Genomic DNA, 22,084 nt, shown 5'->3' with positions numbered 1-22,084 from the left:
GGGGGGGGTTATGTATTTTTTTAACATTTTTCAGAAAAGCGGTTATAACCGACTTTCCCTCTACTTTCTCGTCTTCTTCGATTTTATTATGTGAGATTATTACACTCATTAATGGTGGAATTTAACATGATATCAGAGCTCGAGTAGATCAATCGAAGTTAGGGATTACTAGTTAATTCAAACTCTGAAAACATCAATAGAAAATCTGAAGCCTTTTTCTGAAAAGTAGCCATGGCGAATCTTGACATTGATAATTCCTGTCATCCTCTGTATTTGCAACCTTCCAATAATCCTAGCAATGTCATTGTATCGATACAGCTCAAAGAAACTGAAAACTACTCAGTTTGGAGCAAGGCGATGGTGATTGCGTTGCGAGCAAAACGCAAGCTAGGGTTCATCGATGGGAGCTGTACAAAGCTCAATTTACAGCAGATCTAGAAGAGAAGTGGGAACGAGTGAAATCTACTGTACTGACGTGGATCATGAACACAGTTTCACCAGATTTGGTGAATGGAATTATATACGCTAGTGATGCTCATGAGGTTTGGGTAGATTTGCATGATCGATTTGACAAGGTCAATGGATCAAGGATCTACAACCTTCAACGTGAAATAGCTACCATCTCTCAAGGTACCTCTAGTATCTCAGTATATCATTATAGGTTGAAATCACTTTGGGATGAATATAATTCTATGATATCTTCACTCCATGTTACTGCTAGTACTAAGGATTTCATCAAACACTTGGAACAGCAGAAACTTTTTCAGTTCTTAATGGGTCTAAATGAGTCTTATAATACAATTAGAAGTTAGATACTACTTCAATCCCCATCACCTTCTGTTAGTCGTGCCTATGCAATGGTAATAAATGAGGAGAATCAAAGAAGAGTGTTTGAGATTAATTCACATAATAATGTAACAAATGAAGTGAATGATTCTATAGCCCTTATGAGTTCGAAAGATAATCAGCCAAAGTTTAGGAGGTTCAATAATTTGTATTGTGAGTATTGTCGAAACAAAGGACACACAAGGGAAACTTGTTACAAATTGGTTGGATATCTACCTGGTTTTAAAGGAAAGAGACAACAACAATATAGGCAAGCTAACATGGATGTGAGTGATGACAGTTTTGGTAAGAGTGCTGCTGTAAATGAGGATAATGTTGGGATGAACCAAGGGATGATGAACTTCTTTACAGATAAGCAATATAATCAGATCATGAAGATGATAAACAAGGATAAGTCAAAAGAGCATGCAGCAAATATGGCAGGTAATGCTAATTTACAGTCATTAGAGACTATAGCTGATTTTTGGATTATAGATACCGGTGCTACTGATCATATGGAATCAAACAATGAAATGTTGAAAACTATAACTGGTCTGCCTGACTCCAAGGGAGGTAATGTAAATCTACCAAATGGTAAGACTATGCCTGTCATATGTAAAGTAAGTTACAATCTTACATATCATGATGAGATACATGATGTATTATGCGTGCCTGATTTCAAGTACAACTTGTTATCTATGTCAAAATTAACTAAAGAGCTGCAATGCTCAGTTAATTTTTTCCTAACATTTTGTGTCTTTTAGGACCTATACACTGGGAGAGTGAAGGGGATTGGTAAGGAGAAAGTTGGCCTCTATATCCCAATTCCAAAAGGATCCAACAAAAACAGAATGGCACAAAGGGTCAGTAGTTGTCTGGTAGAGGGAATGCAAGTAGACTTCACTACTTAGCATAAGGGACTTGGGCATATGCCAGTTAGAGTCATGAAGCAATTAGATTTCTTTAAGAATAAGAAGTTTTCTGATTGTGAACTCAATAATTGTACTATATGTCCTTTAGCTAGGCAAACAAGGAAGTCATTTCCTTTGAGTAGAAACAGAGCTGAAGACATTTTTCATTTGATTCATGTGGATATTTGGGGTCCATATAAAGTACCTACTTATAATGAAAACAGATATTTTCTGACTCTTGTTGATAAACATTCTAAGATGATTTGGATTTTTCTAATGAAGTTGAAAAATGACACTATTGTTGTGTTAAATTCTTTCCTTAAAATAGTACATACACAGTTTGGCAAGACTGTGAAAGTATTAAGAACTGATAATGATGCAGAATGTTTTAGTCATGAATGCAGGGATTATTTGACAGATAATGACATTTTGCATCAAAGTAGTTGTCCACATATTCCACAGCAAAATAGAGTAGTGGAGAGAAGACACAGACATGTCTTGGAGGTGGCAAGAGCCTTGAGATTTCAAGGCTCTATTCCTTTGCAGTTCTGGGGAGATAGTGTGTTAGCTGCAGTATATCTAATCAATCGATTGCTTTCTTCAATTCTAGCAGGGAAGTCTTCATATGAGATCTTTCACAAAAAACCACCCAACATGGCACACTTAAGGACTATTGGGTGTTTGTGTTTGGCCACAGTAACTGAAAGGGTGGATAAATTCTCTCCTAGAGCTATTACTACAGTTCATATGGGATATTCAGTGTCTCAAAAGGGGTACAAGTTGTATGACCTAAGGCAAAGAAAGTTCTTTGTTAGTATAGATGTTACTTTTAAGGAGGACATCTTTCCTTTGCAACTGGGAAAGGATGATGCACAACAAACCCCTATGTTCTTAGAGCTGAAGCAAAGAGAAGAAGGTCATTCCCTACATCAATAACAAACTCATATGCCTGAAAAGGATCATGAGACTGTCAATCAGGACTTTGTGCATGACCATGACTTGATATAACAAGAAAGTGGTCAAGACCTTGTTGGGCAAGCACCAGTTGCTAAAGCTGGTCATCATGAGCAGATGCCAATTGCAGAGGTCACTGAAAATGTTCAAGTTGCACAACTCAAAAAATCCAATAGAGGTTCCAAACCACCTATTTAGATGAAAGATTATGTTTGTCCACTCAACGGAGCATCTTCATCCGCCTGCATGTATCGAATATCCAATTATCTAAGCTATAGTACTTTATCAGCCACTTATCAATCTTATTTGACAGCAACCTCACAGGAAATAGAACCTGCATCATACGCAAAAGCCATGAAGGACCCATATGGGTTGAAGCAATGAAGGCAGAAGTGGATGCTTTGGGTATGAACAATACTTGGAAGATAGTGGATATTCCTAAAGGTAAAGTACCTATTGGATGCAGATGGGTATACTAGATCAAATACAGATCTACTAGAGAAGTTGAGAGATTTAAAGCAAGGCTTGTTGCCAAGAGGTACAACCAATAAGAAGGGATAGACTCTCAGGAGACCTTTTCTCCAGTAGTTAAGATGGTTACAGTGAGAGTTGTTATTGCACTGGCTGCTATGCATCAATGGCCACTCTTTCAAATGGATGTCTACAATGCTTTTCTTCAAGGTGACCTTGAAGAAGATATTTACATGCAGTTACCACCTGGTTTTAGCAGCCAAGGGGGGATTCTAAGGGCTGCAGATTGCTCAAATGCCTTTATGGCCTTAAGCAAACTTCAAGACAATGGAACTTGAAGCTCATAGAATCTCTCTTACAAGCACGTTTCACTCAGAGCAAACATGATCATTCTCTGTTCATCAAGGAAGAAAATGGACAGCAGGTCATCATACTAGTATATGTTGATGACCTTCTTATCACTGGGAGTGGCATCGCAATAATTCAAGAAGCAAAGCATAAACTGCACAAGGCTTTCAAGATCAAGGACTTGGGAAATTTGAAATATTTTCTAGGCATTGAGGTATGCAGGTCTGGAAAGGGAATTCTTTTACAGAGAAAATATGCTTTAGAAGTTATAGCAGAACTGTGATTATCTGGTGCTAAACCTGCCTTACACCAATGGAGCAGAATAAAACGCTCACAATTGTTGAGTATGATGAATATTGCCATTTGGATGATGATCCAACACTGACAGATGTGAGGGGCTATCAGAGATTGATTGGGAAGATCTTATATCTGACCTTAACAAGACCTGACATTGCTTATTAGTCAATTCATGCAAGCTCCCAAGCAATCTCACTTGGAAGCAACATACAGAGTAGTGAAGTATGTGAAGAATGAGTTTGGCCTGGGGATTCTTATGAATTCAATTGGGAACATGACTCTTAATGTGTATTGTGATGCAAACGGGGCAAGCTGTCCTAACTCAAGAAGGTCAGTTACTGGATATCTTGTGAAGTTTGATGGATCATTGATTTCTTGGAAATCTAAGAAGCAGACCACAGTGGCAAGAAGTTCAGCAGAATCTGAGTATAGAAGTATGGCCTTGACTGTTTTTGAGCTGATTTGGCTGGTAGGAATGTTCAAAGAGTTGGGAATAGAGATTTCAACTCCAATTCAGCTCCACACGGATAGTAAAGCAGCTATGCAAATAACCAATAATCTAGTTTTTCATGAAAGGACCAAGCATATAGGGATAGATTGCCATTTCGTAAGGGAAAAGGTGCAGCAAGGGCTGATATGTCCTACATATGTGCCAACAGAAGAACAAGAAGTTGATTTACTCACTAAGGGACTGGGGACTGCTCAACATTATCATTTGATGTCCAAGCTAGGCGTTTTAAATATTTTTACCTCACCTAGCTTGAAGGGGGGTGTAGAAATACACACGTGATTAATAGTTTTGTACAACTGTATTAGTTTTTGTTAGAGGTGTTAGAAGTTAGTTGTAGAGATAGGAGCTGATGTATATATGTGGGGGAGTTTATGTATTTTTCTAACATTTTTTAGAAAAGCGGTTATAACCGACTTTCCCTCTACTTTCTCTTCTTCTTCGATTTCTTATATGAGCTTCTTCCCCTCAATAATGATGGAATTTAACACCTATGGTTCATATTAGGTTTGGACCCCTGAAAAGCAGTGGCAAAGATGCCCTATAGAAAGGGCTGTCCATTTCCTTTATATACTTGGGGTATAGATTTTAGAATTTCTGATATAATGATTAATTAACTTTCCACTGTAATGGAAAACGGAAATGTGAAAATACAACCTTTCTTTAACTGGCAATTTATGTTTTTATTACATTAGAAATGTGAAAGAAAGAACTAAAGTTTAGACAAGATTAAGGTGATTCATCAAGTTCGCCAATAAATAGTTTCAATTTACGTATTCTTTATTAGTGAATTGCTTATGTATATATTGAAAAAATCATATAGTTTGAGGATGTGTCTAGATTAATGTTTTTTTTATCCGCATTCTAAAACCTAGAATCATTGTGGTGCCAAGATGTGGAAAAAATTAGGACAAAATATAAAATTAGCCAGTCGATTGAAAGTAATTGCATGTTATATATATAGAGAGAGGATGGGGCATTGCTCGGCTAAGATCTTAAAAGCCTTTCCAAATGTTGGCGTGGACTGAGCTATTAAATTTATAAAGCCCAGGCCGTTTTAGTTGTCCCGTTTGAGAGCAGATGTAGGCTGATCAGTGGGCCGTCTTTACTCAAGGTAAACCTTTTTAACATGAACTAGGCCTCTAACGTAGTATAGCTCGATAAAAATGTAAAATTAGCACGAGCTAGTTAGTTTTCAGACTGGTTGTTGCTCCCAAACGCACACGCAAGTATACATGATTGTATAAGTAATAAAATGATAAATCGAGTGCCGAACCCACAGAGATTTATATCAGCTACCCACTAACTCACCAATATTGTTATTCAGTCAAGCTAACTTTGAGTTCAAGAGTGTAATTATACTAAACTATAATTTTAAGTAATAACTAAATTATCAAGCAGTAAACTGATTATTATGTATTCAATAGAGATAAATATTTTAGGGTTGTGATCGATTCACCAATCCTATTGTGTTCTAGTTAACTCTCCCTCTCATACAATTCACTCATGGTTGCTAATTAATCGATAATTGCTCTCATAGCCTTCTCCCAAAGTACTACTCGCCTATTCAAAATAGATTAACGCATATATTCCTATGAAATCAATCTATTAAGAACGCATTAAGATTACTATATTTAATTAAGCACATTGACAAGGTATATTCTTATCCTAACCACAAATCTGCCCCCTAAGGGTTAAGATCATGCTCTCTTCAATTCTTCTCTAATCTAAACACAGCTTTCCCAAGCATAGCATAGATAGTAAATAGAACCTAACTGGTGGCCAGACAATTAAGCAATTAATCACAGAATTGAAGAAACAACCATATATTAGTGAATTGTAATCAAGTTTGAGTCAAGGTTAAACAACAATATTCATGGTTAAATCACAACCCCAGAATAAATAGGGTTTTAGCCACACATGATATTACCAAACAATTGTATAAGTTTTGAATAATTGAAAATACTAGAAAAGATAAAGAAATTTGAGATGTTCTTGCTCCCAGATGTTTCTTGTATGTATTTTTCCTCCAAAGTGGCGTTTCTCCTTCACAAATAAATTCAGTCCTGCTTTTATACGTGTTGGGTAGGTCTAGGGCCGAAATAACCTTGTCCAGGGCGAAATTGGAGAAAATTCACGTCACTGGCGCCCTAGCTAGCACCAGGCGCCCTCCACGCCGCTCCAATATTTTTTATTCTGTTTCTAGCGCCACAGGTAGGGCTGGGTGCCACCTTGGCGCTGAAACATACCCTTTCCCTATTTTCGTCCGTTTTGGCTCTAATTTTGCACATCCCGTCCCCGATTGCTCCCGGATCATTCCTACACATGAAAATACATCAAATTAACATAAATTAACACATTTCACATCCTAAATCCAAAAAAAAAAGGAAGATATGAGGTGATATCCATACAAATATATATATACTTTAAGCACAACATCACTGGTCATTGAAAAATAACCAACGTTTGCAAAGTCATTAAAAAATGTCACTATTTTGCTGCAATACGAAAAGTTCCAGCATAAAATACTGGAGATCGGTGCACCTGTGTATGAACTTCCAGCATATTATCTTGGAACTCCAACACGCAAAAAGTTCCAACATAATATACTAACTCCTGCATAAGTATAATATACTAGAGTTCCAGTATACTTATGTTGGAACTCCAATATAATATACTGGAGTTCCAGTATATTATGCTGAAGTATTTTTCGGATTTTGAATAGTATTTTTATTTAGATTTATCTTTACATAAATAGTGGCTAAATTTCGATTACTTTTAAAATCGTGACTATTTTTGAATGACCATTTGTAAATATGGCTATTTTTGAATTTCTCCCGATAAAAATCACTGACATAAAATAGGCCTAAGGTAATGATTTTGGGCTCAGTTTAAATGTTTCTTGATTTATCAAAATGCTATATTTCTTGGGGAAAGGATAGAAATGCACTTACGGAACAAAATAATTCCTATTAGTGCTCCTAAAATACATAATTACCATGACTGTGCCCAAAGCTATGAAGGTGTAGACGAAGTCAAGCAAAATCCCGACGTCATCGAACGGCGATAAATTTGTATGGATGGTATTTAGTGTTATCATTTGGAATATATTCTTAGTGAAAAAAGATATAATGGGATTTAAGAAAAAATAAAAACTAAAAAGAAAATGTTTGGAGTTATCAACAAACATCAAGCTTCTTGAAATTTCTTTTTATGTTACGTGTCAACATTATGTTTAACTTTTTCTTTTACATGTAGACTCTCTTTCCCTCCATTTTTAATTCCTCCGTTTTACTGCAATTTGTTTGATATTGACTTGGCAAAAAGTCTACGGTTGCAGTAGCGACAGGCAATATCAAACTTAACTTCACAAGCAAATAAATAAGTCTTCAAGTCTTGTGCAAATTTGTTTTAACCAATGTCTCTGAAAGATCTCCAAGTCTTTTCAAGTTAGAAAATTCATTGCCCGCCTCTCGCACATAGTCAATATAGATGTCAAGCTCAAAACCAAGATCCTCAAGCATAGAATCAGTAAACTCATTTAGATAGTGTGTAGCAAGTTTCATAATCCTGTCTTTATCATAATTTGCAAAAAAATTATCTGGACTCAAACTAGCCATACCAAGAAGTAGATCAGTATTTACTTCATTGAAACGACTGTTAAGCTCCGAAAGTTGCAAATCAATAATAGCATAGAAAACCTCTACACGCAAATGATAAGAATATGTAACACTTGATTTCTTACGCTTTGACTTTCCACGAGCATAATTCATATCCATTTCGGGGATCACAATACCATGCTTGACACAAAATAAAGAGACGTCTTCTAACAAAGAATTCTATCTAGAATCTCTCATATCTTGCAATTGTCTCTTTGCAAAACCAACAAGCTTCATTGCACTTACAATATCTTGATCTTTTTTTTTTGCAAAGCCATATTTAAATCATATGTAAGTGTCAATACTTTTAACATCAAATGTAACATATACAGAAAGTCATAAGATCTTATGTCATCCACTAGACTTTTTGTCATTGATCTCTCATGATAATTTGAACCCTCAATTGCAAGAACTCCAAGTACATGAACAATTGATGAGAATAAACTAATAAAATTACGCACTGTCTTAAAATAAGAACCCCACCGAGTATCACCTGCCCTTTGAAGTCCAAGTTCTTGATTTAAACCGCTTCCCGTGTGAACTTCACCAAGCACTAGTAGTTCCTCTAATTTTTCTGCTTGATCATCTCGAAGCATCTCCCTACGCTTAAAAGAACCCCCAAAAACATTTAAAACATTTGCAAGAATATCAAAAAATTGTTCGGCCTCATAATGTTTTTTTTGCAACAGCTACAAGAGTCAACTGCAATTGATGAGCAAAACAATATATGCAATATGCCGAAGGAGTATCATTCATAATTAAAGTTTTAAGACCATTAATTTCTCCTTGCATGTTACTAGCTCCATCATAACCTTGTCCCCGTATTTGAGATTTACTCAATAAATGTTCTAAAAGCAAAGAACAAATTGCTTCTTTTAATGACTTTGCGGATGTATCTTTAACATGAACAATGCTAAGGAATCGCTCAATAACTTTACCCTCTTTGTTGACATAACGCAAAATAAGCGCCATTTGTTCCTTATGAGAGACATCCTTAGACTCATCAACCAATATGCCAAAGTACTCCCCGTTCAAGTCTTCAACAATTGCTTTCAATGTTTCTTTTGCACAAGAACTCACAATGTCTTTTTGTATGCTTGGACAAATCATAATGTCATTTTTTGGAGCATTTTCTAACACAACCTTCTTTACATCATCCTTCTTATCCGCATACCACTTTAAGAGATCTAAGAAGTTGCCACTTTAAAATGACGCAATTTTCCACCAAAATTTGTTTTTGGAAAAATAAATTGCGAGGCCGACAAGGCCCTCTTTGAATGTAATGTCTTCTCACTCGGTCGCGTAGATTAGGAGGAAATTCTGAAATTTGTTTTCTTTCACCAGGATCAGGTTTAAGAAGATTCGAATCCAATATAATATCTTTGTGTAATATCTTTGTCTTACCACTGAACCAGGATTGCATTTTGGAACTGGGTTCCCATATAATAATTGTTATATATTCACAGATTTCTTAGTACAAATACAGGGTCTAAAAAAGCTATTGGGTTCCCGGGAACCCATACGTATTACTGTAGGTCCGCCATTGGGTAGAAAGAGCTTTTTCTTCGATGAAGTATATTAAAAATAACTTGTGAAGCAGAATTGATGATGAATTTTGTAATGATTGTTTAGTTTGTTATATAGAGGATGAAGTATTTGAAAGTGTACCTAATGATGCGATCATTGATCGTTTTCAAAACATGACTAGTCGTCGAGTACAATTGTAATGATAATGTTTATATTCATATGTTATCTTTAAGTGTTTTGTTATTTTCTAAATGTACGTTGAATATTGATACCCGCTCCTTAATTCGGTTATTATAATATATTGACTTAAAATTGCGGTAGGAACCCATACACTTCAATTCCTAAATCCGCCTCTGTTTCACCATTGGAAAAAGCAACAGAACTCCTCATATCCTCCACGCCCAAGCAACCAAGACCAGCTGCAGAACACAATAGCCCTCCACCGTTCAGCTCCTGGACAACCAAACACACCCTAAGAGACTACTGATCTCCATCCATCTCCTTCACCAAAGGCCCCTGAACTCACTCTCGGAGAAGACGATGAGCTGGGTTCTTCAGATTTTGTGATTGTCTCTAGAAATTGAACACTGGAGTTTGTTCATACAGAAAACTTTGACCTCTGTTCGATTCTCGCTACTGATAGAGTCCGATTGATTTTGAGGTCGTCGCCGGTCAAGGTCCGTTTGTGGTGGCCTAATGTGCAGTTCTGATTTATAGTCATCATTAGCGTTTTCCGGATTGAAGTTAAATGCCGGAAATCTGTTTGTAACCTCAATCTTCAACAAATCACTTGAAATATCACTTCAAGGTTAGTTTGAAGATTCTCCGTATTCTGCTTGATTTTCCATGAATAAATTGATTGAAGCTATCTCTGAATTTGGTGAGTGAATCCCATTGAATTCAATTACTGTGTTTATGAGTTAGTAACATTTTCTGATGCTACGTCTGTGTCATTTAAGATATTTTATTTAATTCTATTTCTGCAAAATCTCTGTGTATAGTGAAACCACGCTTATCATAGGATAAATAGATATTTATCTTGAAAGTTGCATGTTATTGTCTGCTGATTTTGTTGCCTGTAGTGAGTTAACTTGCGATAACACAGTTATTTGAATACGTAATCCTGTCAATGACGACTGCTAAATTTGGGTTTGAATTGTAGTTATCCTGATGATGTCCAAGATGATGTCCAAGAATGCAAGAGGGGGAAATGTTATACCTATAGTTTAGTTTTATAGATCTAGTTATTATTTTGGCTTGGATCTGTAAACACGGAAGCCAAAGGTGGAACTACAGGGACATTTATGGATTTCTGCTTGTTAATCATATGCAAAATTGAATTTTAAAAGCCCTTTACCATTTTGGATACCTTTTTAGTTTAATTCAGTATAGAAAAGGTGTAATTCAAAAAGATGCTACATTCCAATTTAGTTCGTCTCTTTCTGTCATAATTCCGATTTTGGATAACATGTATTCGAAGCTTTGGTTTAATTTTTGGTTTGCTTTTGTTCCTTTGTGATAATGAGTGAAAAATTATTTGGCATAGTCATGATGCGTAAATCTCATCCGGGTGTGCATTTCATGTGACCCGACACACTTCGAATAATTATAACAAAATAAATATGTTATACATCCGAGGGTGCATTTCATGTGACCCGGTTCTAGTTACCAACAAGGTTAAATAGAACGTGTCATGAACCACGGGTGTATTTCATGTGGCGTGGCTTGCAATATGTTTTAAATAACCTTGAATTAATTCTTTAAATAAGTAAAAGCGGTTTTCAAAAGTTAAAACGCACATAGGTCTAAACATGTATTAAAATCAGATAATAGGCCAATAATAACAGTTGAGCGACCGTTCTAGAACCACGGAATTTGGGAATGCCTAACACCTTCTCCGGGTTAATAGAATTCCTTACCCGGATTTCTGTATTCGCAGACTGTAAAACAGAGTCAATCTTTCCTCGATTCGGGATTTAAAACCGGTGACTTGGGACACCATAAATTATCCCAAGTGGCGACTCTGATTTTAAATAAATAAATTCCGTTTCGGTTGTCACTTAAATTGGAAAAAACTCCCTTATACACCCTTCCTGGGGTAGTAAAAAGGAGGTATGACCTAAATATATGTTGTATTTTAAATCTGAGTCTTATTCTACTCTCAAATCCCAAATTTTTATTTTTCAAAACTTTGATAAAATCCCCAAAATTTTCCCTAGATTTCTCATGAATTTGATGTTAAATCTTATATAAAATCATGAAATATAGTTGATAATTGATTAGAGGTACTTACCCAATGATTTGGTATGAAAATCCCTTCACAGAATCGCCTCTTTCAAAATATATCAAAATGAAGCTAAGTCTCGGAATTCTCAACATTTAATAGGTTGCAGATGTCGCATTTACGACATGGGGTTCTGATACGCTCAAATTACACTTTAATTAAATAGTGTAAGGCGGTCGGTGTCAAATATAATAACCCAACAAAGTTGGGGTCGAATCCCACAGGGAATATGGTGTGAAAAGTTTATTTGAGTAGTGTGAAACTTGACTTATGTCGTAATTCTATTCCGTTAACGTAACAAGAGAATGATATGGTTGTGAATTAAAGAGATAACTAATTGTGATATGAGAATGTAAATGATTTGATTAAGGAAACCAAGGTTGTGTCCCCGTCAATGGAATGTAATGCTATCGGTGTTAATATGATATATTTCTAATGGAAGGTCCTTTGATATGCAAATGATTTCTAAATGACTACCCAATATTTTCCAATGGTTGGGTAGTATTTTCCCTTTATGATTTTTCCAAATATAAAAGAGTTGCAATTTAAGAACAACCAATTTATGCCAAGTAGAAGTCACTTATTCCTAAGCGATTCTATTAAACAATATTTAAAGTCTTGAGTTCTTGATATTCAATTCTACCAAACCCTAACTCACTTTTCCAAGTAAAAAAAGAGTAAAATGGAATAGATGACTAGATTAATGTTTGCAACCACCAACCATAAATAAAGAACAAGAATTGAATAAATATCAACCAACCATTATATATATATATATATATATATATATATATATATATATTCAATGTTAAACACCCATTAACATTACACCCATCTAGGGTCCAACACATTAGTATTTAAAACTAGCTACTCATGCTAAAATACAAGAACAAAGTATTTAATAAAGCCATAAAGCTTACAAAGATGCAAGATTCCTTCTTCACAACCTTCCAAATAAATGGAGTATTCAATGCTCTCTATGTAGGACCTTGTTTCAGACTTGAATGACCCACAAAAACCCTAGTTATTCTTTTTATAGTGGACCAAAAGTCATGGTCAAAATCGGACAAAAATACCGCTTCAGATAGCTTATCCGACCGCATAATGGTCGCAGGCCACTTATGCGGTCCGCATACTCTTCATTCCATTGTAGACTTGATAAATTCCCAGTTCCTGCTTCAGTCGCATACCGATTATGCAGTCCGTATATGTGTTATGTGACCGCATACGCTATCGCAGATCATGGTGAGAACTTTCTTCTACTGGATTTATGCGACCATTATGTGGCTCGCACAAGTGTTATGCAACCGTATAATGGATCGTATATATCTTCTTCATTTGGCCAATAAGTCTGTCCATGTTTGCGATCATCATCTAAATTATGCGGTCCACATATGAATTATGCGGCTGCATACTTGCAACATTTTCATTCTTTTGCGACCTTTTGACTTCTTTTCCATATTTTCAGGTCTTCAAGCTCATGCACTACAAAACAACCAAATTTGATCAAAGTTAACTAAAAATGCATTATAAGACGAGTTAAAATCTAAGCAATTGGTATCAATTATGCTGAAATTCTACGGCACATCAACACCCCCAACTTAAACTCTTGCTTGTCCTCAAGCAACTAAAACAAAATTATCCTATTCTACTACTTTTATTTCCGACATTCCACAAAACAGTAATGACTATAGATGGTTTTGACTGACAGCTAACAAGCATGTAACCCCGTTTATTTATGTCACGACCCGGATTTTCCACCCTCGTGAGTCGTGATGGTGCCTACTAATGTGAGCTAGGCAAGCCAATTCTTAACTGCTACTTCATTAACAAATTACTTCTTTTGACAATTATCAGTAATATCATGAAAACAATGGAATTAAATAAATATGCGGAAGACGTAAATTAAAGAAACTCAATAATAATGCGGAAATCAACATATGCCTCTACCTAAGAACTGGTGTCACATTACTCACGAACTTCTAAGAGTACTAAATACAACTGTTTGAAAGAAGAATATAAAATGTTTGTCTCGAAAACATGAGATAACAGACTGAAATAAAAGATAGAGGAGACGCCGGGCCTGCGGACGCCTGCAAGGCTACCTCGGTGTCTCACTGGACTGAAGGCTGGCTCCCGCGCTACTGCTGCTATCCAAGACCTGGATCTGTGCAAAAGAGCACAGAGTGTAGTATCAGCACAACTGACCCCATGTGCTGGTAAGTGTCCAGCCTAACCTCGGCGAAGTAGTGACGAGGCTAGGACCAGACTCCAAATAAACCTGTGCAGTTTATATATATATATATATACAACGGGAAAAGATACAGGAATAACCAGTCAATGCGGGTAGGGGAATCATGTTGTGGGGGTGAATATAGTTCCGAATAGAAAGACATCAAGTAAGGAAGGAAACAACATAACTAGAATATTAACAAGGAAGCAGAAATCAACAATTTGCACGGCATCACCCTTCGTGCTTTTACTCTCGTTCTCACCAAAACAATACATGACACCACCCTTTGTGTTTTACGCTCTTCCTCACCCAAACAACAATCACAAGGCAAATAAGGTAAGGAAATCTAATACCTCGAAATAATCAAATAACAGCAGGTAATGAAAGAAACAACATAACTAGGATATCAACAAGAAAATCAGAAATCAGACAAATGCACAGCATCACCCTTCGTGCTTTTACTCTCTTTCCTCACCATATAATCAATAAAATCGGCACGGAATGGTACATCGTGCGGCACAGCATCACCCTTAGTGCTTTACACTCTTTCCTCACCATATAATCAATAAATATCGGTACGGAATGGTACATCGTACGGCACGGCATCACCCTTCGTGCTTTACACTCTTTCCTCACAATAGCAAACAATGCATGACATCACCCTTCGTGCTTTATCACTCTTCCTCACCCAAACATCAATAACAAACAAGGGGCAAGGGATTAAACAAATAATAATAAGAGAAATTCCGGCAAGGGAATACAATTAAACAGCTATGTCTCGGCAAGAGAACAATATAAATATATCTCAACATCCCGGCAAGGGAGATAATCAACAAAGCAACAAGCATCCCGGCAAGGGAACAATTTAATAATTTTTTCTCTTTCTTTCACTTCTTACTTTATAACTCACTTTACCACTTGAGCCAATGCTCCAAAGGGTTTCATTTATCTCATATTCCTTCACAATTCGTATTACAACTCGAGCCAATGCTCCTCAAAGTTTAAAGATCACAATTCCTTTCACATGCTCTTTACAATATATAGAAATCATCAATTAAGCATGGAAGTTACAACAAAATAAGAATATTCGCAATATAAAGATTCACGGTCATGCTAGACTCCAATGTATAGATACTCGTCACCATGCCTATACATCGCACTCAACAATTAACAAGTAGCAAATAAGACTCAACGCCTAATTCCTCAAACTAAGGTTAGACCAAACACTTACCTCAACTTCAACGGCCAAATCAATCCACAACAACCGCTTTCCCTCTTGAATTCGGCTCCAACTCAATCAAATCTATATAATAATGACTTCATAATATCAATATATGCTAAACAAAACAAACCCAATGCCTAATTATAGATTTCCAAGCTTTCTTCCCAAAATCTCAAAAATCGACCCCGGGCCCGCTTGATCAAAACACGAGGTTCGGACCAAATTTATATCCCTGATTCACCCATGAGCCCGAATATATAATTTGTTTTCAAATTCGATCCCAAAACGAGGTCTAAATCAAGAAAAGTAAAAAAGCCCTAACTCTACCCAAATCTCCAATTTTCTACCTTAAATTACATGTTTTAGGCTTAGGAATTCATGAGATGTTGAAGAAAATGGAAGGAAACAAGCAAGGATTACTAACCCACGAAGTCTTTGGTGAAGGATAGCTTCAATGGACGCCTAAGGACCTTGGAGAAGAAGGAGTTCGTGAAAACTTAATGAAATCCCGTAATACACTATTCTGGAATTAAAAATTATAACTGGGAAAAATTGCCCTTCGCGTTCGCGACAGGCTGGTCACGTTCGCGAAGGGTAGAACCTACAGGCCATCGCGAACGCGGAAAGGGTATCGCGAACGCGTAGAATAAAAATGCAGGGGTTCAGAAGTTGCTCTATGCGAACGCGTGGGACTTCATGCGAACGCAATAAAGGGAGTCCAGGACACTACGCGAATGCGAGGTTACGAGCGCGAACATAAAGGGAAAGAAGGCTAAGCCCCCCAAGGTCAATTGACCCTACGCGAACGCGAAGCCAATGCTGCGAACGCGATGAAAGGAAAATGGGAAGCTTCGCGAACGCGAAGGATGCGTCGCGAACGCGAAGAAGAAATGACCTGCAACTACTGAAGCCAAAATCTGCAATCTTTCTAAATTCGAAACCACTCTGAAACACCTTCGAAACACTCCCGAGCCCTCGGGGCTCCTAACCAATCATATGCACAAACTCAACAACATCCTACGAACTTAACTGTGCGATCAAATCGACAAAATAACATCAAAAACAACGAATCAAGCCTCAAAATCACTAGTTTTTCTTCAAACTTCATAAACTTTCAAATTTAGAGTTTTAAGTCTGAAACACGTCAAATGACGTCCAATTTCAACCAAACTTCACAAAAATATCTTAAACTACATATAAGACATGTACCGGGCGCCGGAACCAAAATACGGGCCCGATACTAACACGTTCTAACCAATTTTCATTTCAAATTTTCTTTATAAATTTCAGAAAATAATTTTACTCAAAAATTCATTTCTCGGGCTTGGGACATCGGAATTCGATTCCGGGCATACGCCCAAGTCCCATATTTTCCTACGGACCCTCAGGGACCATCAAATCACGGGTCCGGGTCTGTTTACCCAAAATGTTGACCGGAGTCAAATTTACACATTTTAATATCAAATTTTAGCATTTTTCACAGAATTTCATATTTAAGCTTTCCGGCTACACACCCGGACTGCGCATGCAAATCGAGGTGACTAAAAATGAGGTTTTCAAGGCCTCGGAAGTACGGAAAGGGTAAGAAAACAGGTGATGACCCCCTTTGGGTCGTCACAATTTACCTTTCCTGGAAGACAACTTATCATTCAACCATTCGACTAATCAACTCGTGACCTTAGAGCCTCGACCAAAATGACAAAATGCTATTCACAGCTAAGTGCACTTGTGTTCTTTTGCTAAGTCTTACAATTCATGCGCGCTCACAACAAAGAAAATCCTAACTCACATATATGTACAGAGGATGCAATCAAAACACTCGGAATGAAAGCTACATGCCACAAGTATCAGTCCATATGCTTGCCCTTATTTTAACTTTGCCGTTATCTCAGGAATGATTGACTGCAGATCACTAAGGACTTTTCACATGTTATAATGTAGGCTTTGGGACGGGTTGGATGAATATTTGGGAATGTAGTGGTTATACCTTCCTTGAACTCTACATACATTGAACTCCTTTACTACATAGCATTTTTTTACCTCGGGTTACCAACTTAGAACCACCTCAAGTATTTCTTCCATTTTTGCAACACTCCATTCTTTCTCTTTCTCTTTTTTGTATATACACATTTTTTTTCTATATTTTTTTTCTTTTGGAGCTTGCATTTTATTATATACACAACATGAGGTTACACCATTGTTTCTCTACACACAGTAGTAAACTTTACAAATTTTTACTTTGTAACGGTACCCCCAACTTAGGCTTTTAGCCTTATTCTTACCAGTTCAAGGAGGGATGGGTTCACAAGACAGAATGATTTCACAGAAGGGGTAAAGGTTTGTAATATGGTAGTCAATGATAGGTTAAAGGCTCAACGGGGGTAACTAGGATAGTTAATGTATCAGGGAGATCAATTTAGACAAAACTGGCTAGTAATCACAAAGAGAGCCTAAGATCATTTCAATAACCAATCATTAACCTGAGAATTGCACTCAGAAACCAATCAGGCAAGTTCTAGACATCACAAGTTAGGCATGCGCATTATTTATACAAATCCTCACTACTTACAACGCATGAATTGTTCAACACAACATAGTTTCAGCCCTTAAGTGACCCAAGGAAACTCAAAACTTTCATCTCAAGATATGTATGATTCTGAATAAGAACAAAGTCAGAGAGCCTCAAATTCAAAAAATGACTAACCAAACATATATACATATATATATATATATATATATTATCAATGCAAAAGAAGGAAGGGTATCATGTATTTATACCATTTGGCACATGCTTGAAGCTACAACAATCAACACCAAATAAGTCAAAATATTTTATGCTACTACCGTTGGTTCTACTATTACACCCTTGGAAAAGAACCCGGCGAAAAAAAACCAAAGGGAATTCATTGATAAACTATAAGAGTTTATATACAAACATGGGGTACAACACAATATTTACACAAAACATGGGGTACAAGATCATGATCATAACTACCCCACCCCCAACGAAAGATCATGTATCGTCCCCAATGCATATATAAAGCAAAACAAAGCTCAGGGACTCCCTAGGGCGCACTAGGTTCTCGGGGAAGCTAAAGGATCTGGGGCAACTATGGGATCGGCTGCTGGTAGTGAAACTGCAGCTGGTGGAACCTCAGACGGAGTGGTGGCCTCCACGGCTGGAGCAAGAGGCTCCAAATGATGTGAGGGTATAGCAGGAAGCTACACCTACTGTGAGGCTGGAGCTGGGGCCTGGGAGTTGCTAGCCTCGCTCGGTGTTGGCTGAGTGGTCGATGGATGTGCCTTGGCGACCATATCTGCTAGTGAATGTGCAATTGCTATCTGCAAAGCTGCTTCCTCTTCATCCTCTGCCCTTGTATAGACAGCAACCTGCTTACCCTTGTCTTGATGACCTTTAGTATCCTCTCCCAGTGCCTCTTCATCTGTCTCCTCATCTCTTGAATCCCCCTTATCGGACTCCTCAGTATCTCCGGATTCCTCATTTGAAGGAACATCAATATGAATAGGAGGAAGAATGTGAGTTTCTGCGGGAGTTTCAGTTTCCTTCTCTTCTGCATCACTGATTTGCATGATGTCAATGTCTTTTAGAGCTTTATCTATTTTTTCATGCTTTAGCATCGGAGGCACACTTGCCGCTTGGAAGAGAGCAGTGATCAGGCAGGGGAAAGGAAGTAATGCTTGTTTCTGGTTGGCTCTAATTCCCAGCTCTCGGAATATGATCTCTCCCACATCAATCTTGATGCCTGTCATGATGCACGTAATGAGGAGTGCCTTCTCAATGTTGATGTTGGTTTCATTCCTAGACGGCATTAGACGGGATGTGACAAAGCTAAGCCAATATCGACCCTCCCTTTTGAGATCCTCATTGTAAATCTTCTATTTAGGGTCAATCCAGGTTGGTGTCCCCTTTGCTATGATGGAGGCAACCTAGGCATGCTCATTGTTTTTGTTGGCGACTTTAGCATCATATTCAGCTTTGTCGGACCTCTGATCCTCAAAATACCATTCATTGATAGTCTTATCACAACAACTAACTTGAACCCCTTGCACTAGGACAGATTTTGCAAAGATCCTATTTCGCTTTTGTTCAGCACTCCTTGAGGCACCATATGAAGCATGAAATTCCCTCACAACAGGCTCATTGTATTCATCCGGGACCTCAGTGAAGAATTCCCACTTCCTCTGCTTGATGTTCTCGAGTATGTGAGGGTAATGCTCCGACTGCCCATTTAAACTCAGTTGCTTCTCCTCGAGAATTTTTCTCTTTGAGAGCTCGGCTTTGTATAGATCTATGGAGCCTTTGACCCCAAACCGGAGGTTAAGATCCTCCCCCATCTTCCTTAATGCCTCAGCCTGTAGATAAATAGAATGACCGAGGTCACTCTGTGACTCATCCTCTTCAGACTGGGAGGAGTGCTCCGTAGTAATGTGGATTGCATGAGCCTACTAACGTTTTGCTTGTGTTGTTTGTTGGTTAGGATTGACAACCCTTTTTTGTCTACGACTAGGTGGTGATTGCGTTAGATTAGACTTCTTTGGTGCCATTCCTGTCGATAAAATATTGTAGGAGTGAGTGAAATAGCTCAAGTAAATTCATTAGAGACAAAAGAAAAAGAACAAAAAAGAGTCCACTATGCGATAGGCAATGCGATCGCATATCAAGTATGCGGACCGCATAACCATTGCATATGTGCATAAGCAGAAAGTCATCAGCAGCTATGCAATCGCAAAACCAACCGCATAAGTGTCTATGCGATCACAAAGTGACCGCATTTTGTAAGGCTAGATAGCCTGATGGTCTGCCTCACTATGCGACACACATGTGGACCGCATAAAGGGTTTGCGATCACAAAAGCAATCACATAACCCGTTCTACCTTAGGGCAATTTAAGGGGCATGTGTGATGACTTTGCGGACCGCAAAGAGATTATGCGGCCCGCAAAGGTCATCTTCCTCACGAAATTGCACCCTCCCCAAATCATGTGGGTTCTTATTGCTACTCATTTAGAAATCTAATGCCCATGTGTTCAATTTCAACAAGATAGAGAGGGGTACTCAGATTTCCCCCTCTTTGGTTCATCAACAATAGCACACACAATTTCTTAATCAACTCCTCACCAAAGAAAATCATATGCATATATTGTACTATCATGCAAGTCACAAACTGAGCCCAATTCGACCATATACAAGAAAAACACATTCAGATATTCAGGGCTTCCAAACTAGGTTAGGTTCACAAGAAAGAGGATAAGAGGGAAGAAAGAGAGTAACGATAAGAGAAGAGAAATAGAAGCCATACCTAAAACTCATGGATTCGAAAATTAAAATGATAAAATGATCATGGATTCTTAATCCTTAGCAAATTAAAATGATAAAGCTTGACGAAGACCCAGCAATGCCCGAGGATGATGTTTTCTTCGGCACCGGTAAGTTACCAAGTCTGATGGCATCTCCCAAAACATCTAACTCAACCCTATCTAGGAAGCTATAGATATCGACCATTCCTTGAGGACCCTTGCAAGGGTGACCTTCCAACATATTAGCCTTATGGATCATGGCGTCCGAAATCTGAGGGGACCCAGAAATATTGATCACATCAAGCTCGGCCCTCGGAACATCTTCAACCACTCGGAAGCCTCTCCCCTAATCTCTCGCTCGACCATCTCAGCCTGGGACAGAGTTGCCTCAATGCTTTCTACTTCGAGAACCTCGGCCGAAGCTCCCTCATTAACCTCCTCTGGTATGGAGGGCTTTTGTATCGAAGTGCCAGCCCGCACACAGGCTACCAAATTTGATTCCTCTTCATCTTCAGACTCGTCCCTTAACCGATGGACTGAGTCCAAAGATAGAGCGATGGTGCTCCCCTTGGGTATACGGGCTTGATTTTTCTTTGGCTTTTGCTTTTTCAAGTTTGGGGAACATGGATCCCCTTTTCTATTCTTCTCTTTGGCCTGCTTCGGAGCAGGTGGTTGGGAAAGGATTTCTTCTTTAGATGGGGGCCTCATTTCCACATTCTTCCCGAGGCCTACAAAGGAAAAAAGATGAGTAAGCTCAAGAAAGTGGTCCGAATGATAACCATTCAAAGAAAGAAGCTTACCATTATTGCGGGCGTCTTATCGACCCTTTGATAATTCCATCCAAGCACGCTCGGAGTACGGTCTCCATAATATTAGGCTCTCGACCCATTGCTTGAGATCGAGGATTACCTCCGGCGCCTGGGCCACAGCTACAACACTAAAAAATATAGATGAGGAAAAGTAAAAACAACAAAATGAAAAAGGCAAAGTACTACTCACGGTTCATATTCCATTTCCTAGGAAATGACATATCTTCGACAAGATTAGGTCTGAAGTCCTTATTCGTACAAATCGGCCCATCTAACCTCGGTCATGAGATTCATCTATGCTCGAAAATAGGGCCTTAATGGCACGACAAACAAGCTTGATCAACCCTCCTCGATAGAGTCAGAGACTATAAAGGCACATAAGGTGATCGAGGGTGAAATGAAATCCCTCGATTTTTCTCACGAAGAATCGGAGGAGGATCACTATTCTCAAGAAAGAAGGATGGATTTGGCTGAGGGTCACGTCATACCTTTTGCAGAAGGCGATGATGATAGGTCTAAGGGACCCAACGTGAAAGGGTAAGTGTAAACACTTAGGAAACCCTCCACATGGGTAGTGATCGACTCCCTAGGCGAAGGTACCACAACATGTTTGTTGACCCAGTGGGAAACCTCCCGGAACGAAATCCTCAAGGGGAGGTTCCGCCGCAGCTCCATCGCCGGCAGGCCGTGAAAAAGATGTAGTCTCCTTTGCAGTACG

The 22,084-nt window shown here is 38.2% G+C and overlaps 3 protein-coding genes across 3 annotated transcripts; 1 reads left to right on the top strand and 2 right to left on the bottom strand.

The window, feature by feature from the left end:
• Positions 1 to 231: 231 nt before the first annotated feature.
• On the top strand, positions 232 to 812 carry LOC138886225 (uncharacterized). Its single transcript, XM_070167279.1, has 2 exons — positions 232 to 409; positions 493 to 812. Exons 1-2 carry the CDS (start codon positions 232 to 234, stop codon positions 810 to 812), a joined length of 498 nt encoding a protein of 165 aa, XP_070023380.1.
• A 6,891-nt stretch (positions 813 to 7,703) lies between these two features.
• On the bottom strand, positions 7,704 to 8,093 carry LOC138886224 (uncharacterized). Its single transcript, XM_070167278.1, has one exon. The coding sequence runs from the start codon at positions 8,091 to 8,093 to the stop codon at positions 7,704 to 7,706; it is 390 nt and encodes a 129-aa protein (XP_070023379.1).
• A 122-nt stretch (positions 8,094 to 8,215) lies between these two features.
• LOC138886223 (uncharacterized) lies at positions 8,216 to 9,396 on the bottom strand. The gene is made up of 3 exons (XM_070167277.1): positions 9,268 to 9,396; positions 8,667 to 9,149; positions 8,216 to 8,578 (listed from the first exon to the last, which is right to left on the bottom strand). Exons 1-3 carry the CDS (start codon positions 9,394 to 9,396, stop codon positions 8,216 to 8,218), a joined length of 975 nt encoding a protein of 324 aa, XP_070023378.1.
• Between the last annotated feature and the right edge of the window lie 12,688 nt (positions 9,397 to 22,084).

The sequence above is a fragment of the Nicotiana sylvestris genome, chromosome 2, assembly GCF_000393655.2.
Source record: "Nicotiana sylvestris chromosome 2, ASM39365v2, whole genome shotgun sequence".
NCBI classification, from domain to species: Eukaryota; Viridiplantae; Streptophyta; class Magnoliopsida; order Solanales; family Solanaceae; genus Nicotiana; species Nicotiana sylvestris.
The sequence above is the reverse complement of the archived record's forward strand: the minus strand, read 5'-3'. Positions and strand labels throughout refer to the sequence as shown.